The 8,137-nt window shown below is 45.4% G+C and overlaps 1 protein-coding gene across 1 annotated transcript; it reads left to right on the top strand.

Moving 5' to 3' along the window:
* Positions 1–652: 652 nt before the first annotated feature.
* On the top strand, positions 653–8,137 carry NIPSNAP1 (nipsnap homolog 1). Its single transcript, XM_087942674.1, has 5 exons — positions 653–813; positions 4,624–4,751; positions 5,568–5,613; positions 6,235–6,329; positions 7,717–8,137. The coding sequence occupies exons 1-5, from the start codon at positions 731–733 to the stop codon at positions 7,851–7,853; spliced, it is 489 nt and encodes a 162-aa protein (XP_087798800.1). The 5' UTR covers positions 653–730; the 3' UTR covers positions 7,854–8,137.

The following is an 8,137-nucleotide window of genomic DNA, read 5'->3' as shown; positions in this document are numbered from 1 at the left end:
AGCAAGATCAGAGAGCATCAAGGACCCCACAATCCTCATAAGTGTGCACTTATGAAAGAAAGTTTGATGTTTTTATGTTTTGTTTGTTTTGTTTGTCTTTAAAAACCAGTAAAACTTGCAAAAAAAAAAAAGGACCCCACAATCCTCCTCCTTTCCACAAACCCCACTCGCTTCTAGCGCTCATGATGTTGCCTAGTTTGGGTCATGAAATGTCTGGGGAAAAAACAAGCAAGCTTAGAGAGCACTAAGGACCCTTCTCCTTCTCCTGCTGCTTCTACTTCTACTTCTCCTCCTCCTTTTCCTCTTCCTCCCTTTTCTTCTTCCTTCTCTTCTTCCTCATTCTTTCTTTCACTTTCTTCTTCTTCTTCTTCTTCTTCTTCTTCTTCTTCTTCTTCTTCTTCTTCTTCTTCTTCTTCTTCTTCTTCTTCTTCTTCTTCTTCTTCTTCTTCTTCTTCTTCTTCTTTCCTCCGCCTCCTCCTCCTCCCCCTGAAAACCCCGCTCCTCCTGGCCCTGATGCTGTTCCCCAGTTGGGCAACGAAACATCTGCACGAAGAAGACCACCTGATCTGCAAGCCCAGCCCTCTGCGATCGAGGCTCCGGGGCAGGGCAAAGGAAGGCGGGTGGGAGGCGCGGAGCCCGTCCGTCCCTCCCTCGGCCGCCCGGGTTGGCTGCCGCCCGGCCGCCCCGCTCGGTCCGCCCCACGCCGCTCGGCCCGGGCAGGAGAGCGAAGATGGCGACGCGGGTGGGCGGCCTCCCAGCTGGACCCTGGCTGCGGGCGCTGCGCGGAGGCGGAGACCTCCGGCCGGGAGCCCGGTGAGCCCCCCCCCCCGTTCTCCCTCCTCCTTTTCTTCCTTCGCTTCTTCCTTCCTTCGGGTTCCCTCCCCCTTCCTCTCCTCTTTCTCCTCCTCCTCCTCTTTCTTTTCCTCCTCCTCTTCCACTTGCTTTCCCCCCTCTTCCTCCTTCCTTCCCTTTCTCTTCTTCCCTTTTCTCCTTCTCCCTCGTCTTCCTCCTTCCCTCCTTCCTCTTCTTTGTTTCTCCTTCTCTTTCTCCCTCCCCTTCTCCTCTTTCTCCTCCTCCCTTTTCTCCTCCCTCTCCTCCTCCTCCTCCTCTCCCTCCTTCCTTTTCTCCTCTTCCTCCTCTTCTTTTTTTCTCCTTCTCTTTCTCCTCCTCCCTTTTCTCCTCCCTCTCCTCCTCCTCCTCTCTCCCTCCTTCCTTTTCTCCTCTTCCTCCTCTTCTTTGTTTCTCCTTCTCTTTCTCCCTCTCCTCCTCTTTCTCCTCCTCCCTTTTCTCCTCCCTCTCCTCTCCTCCTCCTCCTCCTCCTCTCCTTCCTTTTCTCCTCTTCCTCCTCTTCTTTGTTTCTCCTTCTCTTTCTCCCTCCCCTCCTCCTCTTTCTCCTCCTCCCTTTTCTCCTCCCTCTCCTCTCCTCCTCCTCCCTCCTCTCTCCTTCCTTTTCTCCTCTTCCTCCTCTTCTTTGTTTCTCCTTCTCTTTCTCCCTATTTTTCTGCTTCCATTTTTTACGTGCTTTTGAACTGCTAGGTTGGCAGAAGCTGGGACAAGGAACGGGAGCTCACTCCGTGACGCGGCGCTAGGGATTCGAACCGCCGAACTGCCGACCTTTCTGATCGACAAGCTCGGTGTCTTAGCCACTGAGTGTCCCTCATAGTGGTGTTTGAACCTTTACCAACCTTCATCATCTTCACTCCAGCCATTGTCCACCCAATGAGGGATGAAGGCCTCTTCCGCATGTGTCCAACTAATATGTCCCTGGGCTTCCTTTGGTCAATTGGACCCACCATACTTGCTGATGTGGCCGATCCCTTGTTTTGGGTCTCTTTCATGGATGCTTTATAATCTGGTGGGATCCATTTTTTGGTCCACCTGCCATCTTTTCTTCTTGCTATATGACCGGCCCGTTTCTGTTCCAATTCTTTGACTTTCTGGATGGCATCGTATTACTTCCGTTCATCCTCTTAATCCATGCACGCGTCTTTTCTAGCTTGTCGTGTGATCCCCAGCATGGATCTTTCCATGGCTGTCTTTGCACCCCTCGCAGCTTCTGTATCGGTTGTGAGATTGGTGCCCATGTTTCGCCGGCATAGGCAAGAGTTGTGGTGGCGGAGTGGTTGGAATGCAGTATTGCAGGCCGACTCTGCCCGCAGCTAGAAAGTTCGATTCTGACTGACTCTAGGTTGACTCAGCCTTCCATCCTTCTGAGGTCGGTAAATAAGGACCCAGATTGTTGGGGGGAAGAGGCTGACTCTGTAAACTGCTTAGAGAGGGCTATAAAGCTGTATATAAGTGCTATTCCTTTGCTCTCCCTTTTCTCTTTCTTTTTCTTTCTTTCTCTCCTATCCCACCCTTCCTTCTTTCCTACCTTCCTTCCTTCCTTCTTTCTTTCCTAACTTCTTTCTTTCTTCTTTCTTTCCTTCTTTCTTTCCTCTTTCTTTCTTTCTTTTTTCTTTCTTTCCTCTTTCTTTTTTTCCCCTTCCTTCCTTCCTTCCTTCCTTCCTTCCTTCCTTCCTTCCTTCCTTCCTTCCTTCCTTCCTTCCTTCCTTCCTTCCTTTCTTTCTTTCTTTCTTGGAGGAAAGGTTACTGGAAACAACAGAATTTCCTGAGGTGGCAAAATTGACTTGTTTGATTGGGGGAAAGGGAACAAAAATAGATTTGTCAGCAACTAGAAAGCTTTCTACGGGCTTTTTGCTGAAAAAGGGGGAAAAATGGGACGTGATTTATTTTGATTTGGTGATTACAAAGCATAGAATACAGGAAGAAAGGGCCCATGATATACCTTTGCAGTGTTATAATACAAATGCATTTATAATTCCTGCAAAAAAATTGAAAGTCCCTTTATAATTTTTATTTTGCTTATTAGGTGTGTTTTTTTCTTCTTCTGTAAATTAAGGAGAGGGTTGCCAACCAAGGATCTCAGATTAGCCCTGTTGAAAAGATTGTTTGCTAGGTATTTTCTGAAGTTAATGAGTAACCAGGGTTGGAGCAAAGGTCTTGATCAAATAAAACGGTGGGAGGGGGGGATATTATTAATAAAAGTTGATTGGTATTTACTGGGTCACCTCTCTGGTAGACTATATTGGTCCTGGTTTGTTTAGTCAGCTCATTTTATCTAAAGAGAGCAGGAACAGGAACAGGAACAGGAACAGGAACAGGAATAGAATTTAGAATAGAATAAATAGAATATTGGAATGAAAAATAATAGAAGAGAATTTAGAATAGAATAGAATCTTGGATTGAAAAAGAATAGGATAGTATAGAATAGAATAAGAATGGAATGGAATGGAATGGAATGGAATGGAATAGAATAGAATAGAATAGAATAGAATAGAATAGAATAGAATAGAATAGAATAGAATAGAATAGAATAGAATAATACTGGAATGGAATGGAATAACAGAGTTTGAAGTCCCTTTATAATAAGGGGACCTTGGAGGTCTTCTAGTCCAACCCCCTTCTCAGGCAGGAGAGTGTACAATTTCAGATGGCTTTCTAGTCTCTTCTTAAAAACCTCCAGTGATGAAGCACCCACAACTTCTGGTGGCAAGTTGTTCCACTGGTTAATTGTTCTAATTGTCAGGAAATTTCTCTTTATTTCTTGGTTGTTTCTCTCCTTGATTACTTTCCATCCATTGTTTGTTTTCTTGGCTTCCAGTACTTTGGAGAATAGCTTGACTCCCTCTTCTTTGGCGCAGCCCCTGAGATATTGGAGCCCTGCTATCATGTCCCCCTGAGTCCTTCTTTTCTCTCGACTAGACATACCCAATTCCTGCAACCGTTCTTCCTATGTTTTAACCTCCAACCCCCTAATTATATTTGTTGCTCTTCTCTGCCCTCTTTCCAGTGTTCTCAGCATGTTTTTTTTTATATCACGGTGACCAAAACTGGGTGCAATATTCGAAGGGTGGCTGTGCAAGGGCTTTGTAAACCTGTAGATACTTGCAAGGTGAATTGGCATCCCTTGGCGGAAAAACCCAACAGTTTTGCCTTCTGCGCTGTCAGAATCGCTCAGCAGTCCAAATTGGGCAGCTGTTGCGGTTAGCCGGCAGCAGGTGCGGATGGCTGAGGAGAGCGAGGACTCAGATGAGGGGCCAGGACCATTAGGGAGTGGACTGCTAACTTCAGGGAATGTGGGTGCTGGCAGCAGCAATGAGGAGGTTCCCGAGGAGCCTGTGCCAAGTGCGTGTGCACGCAGGATTGCTCATAGGAAAGAATAGTTATAACAGCACGGGAGTAAGGCTGCAAAGTAATGGCCTCTCCTTCAAGAAGAAGTTGTGAAACGAACGTTCTTTGCAGAAGGCAAAGACGTTTTGAACTCAGCCTCGTGGACATTTCAGTTGGTATTTGAAGACTCTTATATTGTAAACTATTTCTTATCTGTTGTGTTTTGGCAGACTTGCAAATACTTGGCAAGGTTCTTTCTTGTGGGAGCTAATTAGTTGGAAGCAGCCTTTTATCTGTGAAGAAACAGAATTCTTAGCTGAAACATAAAAAGGTTGTACTGCTGCCTTTGTCTTGGGTTTGCTCTCTTGGGACCAGGTTTGGGTCAGAACAGCAGCCTTGAAATTCGAATCAAGCCATGAAAATATAAACGTCTCGCCTTTTCTTTTGCAGGGGTTATTCCAAAGACAGCGAAAGCAGCTGGTTTCGCTCGCTCTTCGTCCACAAGGTGGATCCCCGAAAAGACGCCCATTCCAACCTCCTGTCCAAGAAAGAGACCAACCACCTCTACAAGATCCAATGTGAGTCCCTCCCTGCCCGATTTCTATGGTGTGTTTTTTCCCCCTCCTCTTTCTTTCCTGGAGCTGCTTCAGTCGCACCACCGAATCCTAATTTCATGGGCCACTGAAAGAGGTTTGGACTTCAATTCCCAGAATTCCCCAGCCGGCAATGCCGGCTGGGGAATTCTGGGAATTGAAAGTCCACATGATAAGCTGTAAAGTTGACGGTCTTGATTATTACTTAATGATTTACGAAATGTATTATCTGCCTAACCTGTTTGGGGCCGTTTTCGCCCTCCCGGAGGCTCGAGGGAAGCCTCTGCAGCCTTGGGAGGCCGAAAAACGAGTCCGTTTCGGCACTTCCGGTATTTCCAGAAGGCCCGTTTTTCGGCCTCCCAAGGCTGCAGAGGCTTCCCTCGAGCCCCTGGGAGGGCGAAAACGGCCTCAAACGGGTCGAAAATCAGCTGGCAGGCGTGCGCATGCACAGTGCAAGTAAATTTGGCTGCGGCTTGCGTGCCATAGATTCACCATCACGGCTTTAAGTGAATGCACCCATTGCCTTAAGCCCAGGTTTATTTAAACCCAGGTCTGTTAAATAAGCCATGACTGCTAGAGTTCATACAGCATGCAAACCCAAAATCTAACCCAAGAATGCTTTGCAGTATATGAGATCTTTGCAAAAAGGGTATTTTTTTTCCCCCAGTGCTGTGATTTCTGGGCGGAATTGTTTGAAGCTGCCAATCCATCTGCTGTGATTCACTTCCTGTCCATTTTTTTCCCCCCGGGCCCTTCCCTCCTGCTTTTCTTCAACCAGTTTTTCTTTCTCTCCTTTTCCAGTCCACAATGTGAAGCCCGAATGCTTGGATTCCTACAACAGACTCGCGTAAGGATCAGCCTATCTCGTTCTTCATGGTTTAGTAAACCACAGTGTATTTTCTTAATGGTCCTATTTGGGTAGCCCCACAGTATTGCGCAATATATATTTGATTGATGAAGACGCAGCTCTTAGAATGCAGAATTGCAGGCTGACTCTGCCCATAGTCTGGAGTTAGATCCTGACCAGCTCAAGGTCGACTCAGCCTTTCCGTCCTTCCGAGGTCGGTAAAATGAGAAGATCCAGATTGTTGGGGGCGAGAGGCTGACTCTGTAAACCGCTTAGAGAGGGGCTGGAAAACACTGTGAAGTGGTATATAAGTCTTAGAGCTAAGTGGGTAGGAAAGAAGGAAAGGAAGGAAGGAAGGAAGGAAGGAGAGGGAGGGAGGGAGGGAGGGAGGGAGGAAGTTTGTTGGTCCAAGGGAAATGCTTTGCATTCAAATAATTGCATTCAAGTGACTCGACAAACCCATCCTTCGCTGTTGGTTAGCCTCCATTGCACACTCAGTAACTTGCGAAGCGAGCAGAGGGAAGGTCCAGCTTTTAGCAGCACCGCAATCCTGAAATTGACCATTATTTAACAGATATTTGCTTTCTCTCCCTCTGTTAAACGTTGGGCCTCGCTCTGCAGGGAAGAAGTCCTCCCCAAGCTGCATTCAGACACCGGGTATCCATGCGAACTGGTTGGGAACTGGAATACCTGGTACGGCGAGCAGGACCAGGCAGGTAAGAAGCTGCGTGAAGGGCACTGTACAGGACACAATCCTCACATAACGACCATCTGTTTTCGTGACTGTTCAAGGTTATGAACGGTGCTGCAAAAGGCGATTTAGGTCCTCACACTTACAACACGGTCACAGGCATTCTCGGGGTTGCAATCCAGGCACCTGGCAACCGTCCCGCGTTTACAACGGTCACTGGGTGTCCCCCGGTTGCCATTTGTGGCTTTCCTAGCCAGCTTCCCATATGCAAAATCAACGGGAAAGCCGATAGAGAAGGCGGCCAGTCACAGTGGGATGGGATGTGTCACTTAATGACCATAGTGGTTCGCTTAACGGCCCCAGCAGAGGCAAAGGTTGTAACATGGGGTGCGGCCACCAGATGCCTCACAAAATCACCATGTCACTTAACAACAGGATTTCCAATCCCTCTCATGGTCATAAGTCGAGGTCGGCCTGTAGTGTTTTCTACCTATTTTTCTACTGATTTTTCCACTGATTTTCTATTGATTTTTCTAGATTTTTCTACAATTTTTCTTCTAATTTTTCTATTGATTTTCTATTTTTTCTATTGATTTTTCTACTGATTTTCTATTGATTTTCTACAATTTTTCTTCTGGTTTTCTATTAATTTTTCTACTGGTTTTTCTACAATTTTTCTACTGATTTTTCTATTGATTTTTTACTGATTTTTCTATAGATTTTCTATTTTTTTTTTTTTACAGATTTTTGATTGATTTTTCTATTATTTTTCTACTGATTTTTCTACTGATTTTATATTGATTTTTCTACTGGTTTTTCTACAATTTTTCTACTGGTTTTTCTACAATTTTTCTACTGCTTTTCTACTGATTTTTCTATTGATTTTTTACTGATTTTTCTACTGATTTTTCTACTGATTTTTCTATTGATTTTTTACTGATTTTCAATTGATTTTTGTATTGTTTTTTTCTACTGCTTTTCTACCGATTTTTCTTTTGATTTTTTTACTGATTTTTCTACTGATTTTTCTACTGATTTTTCTATTGATTTTTGATTGTTTTTTTTACTGATTTTCAATTGATTTTTCAATTGATTTTTCTACTGATTTTCTATTGATTTTTCTACTGATTTTTATATTGATTTTTCTACTGATTTTTACTGATTTTTCTACTGATTTTTCCATTGATTTCTACTAATTTTCTATTCACCTTCACCAGGTATTCACTGTGGAAAACGGCCATAAGGTCACTCTTTTCAGTGCCATTGTAACTTCAAATGGCCGCTAAATGAACGCTTGTAAGCCGAGGACCACCAGTGCCATGGGACAACCCGGCCCAAGGCTCCCTTTCATTTTATATCGACTCCTTCTCTTTGGGGCTCTGTAAGGCTCAGAACGTTTTGTCTCCCTGCAGTTCACATCTGGAGGTTCGTCGGTGGCTATTCGGCCCTCATGGAGTCCATGAACAAACTGAGGGAGAACCAGGTATTTGGGATGACACCCCATGAAACCCCCATCTTGGCTGCTGCAGCAGGTTGCTGTGCTGTTTGAATACCTGTCATTTATTTATTTGATAAAAGTATATGTGTGGCAACATCAGGAGATTCAGACAGTTCAAATAAGTACATAGGTTTTGTCATCCCCCCTGTTGGAATCTGATTCGGAGGGGAAGGCCGAGAAACTGACAGGGAGTGGGAGTTTGGCTCCATTGGCTGTGGAGGAAACTGAGGAAGGGCAAAGTCCGGCTGGGCAGAGCAGGAGGGGTAGGAGAAGAGGTAGAGCAAGGCAGAAGGAATTCAGAGGAAGAACCAGGCCCACCCCCTCTTCATCCTAGG

The sequence above is a fragment of the Notechis scutatus genome, chromosome 13 (assembly GCF_049901735.1).
Source record: "Notechis scutatus isolate UNSWTSFEM ecotype Mainland chromosome 13, rNotScu1.2, whole genome shotgun sequence".
In the NCBI taxonomy this organism is placed as follows: Eukaryota; Metazoa; Chordata; class Lepidosauria; order Squamata; family Elapidae; genus Notechis; species Notechis scutatus.
This window is presented reverse-complemented; position numbering and strand designations above follow the sequence as displayed.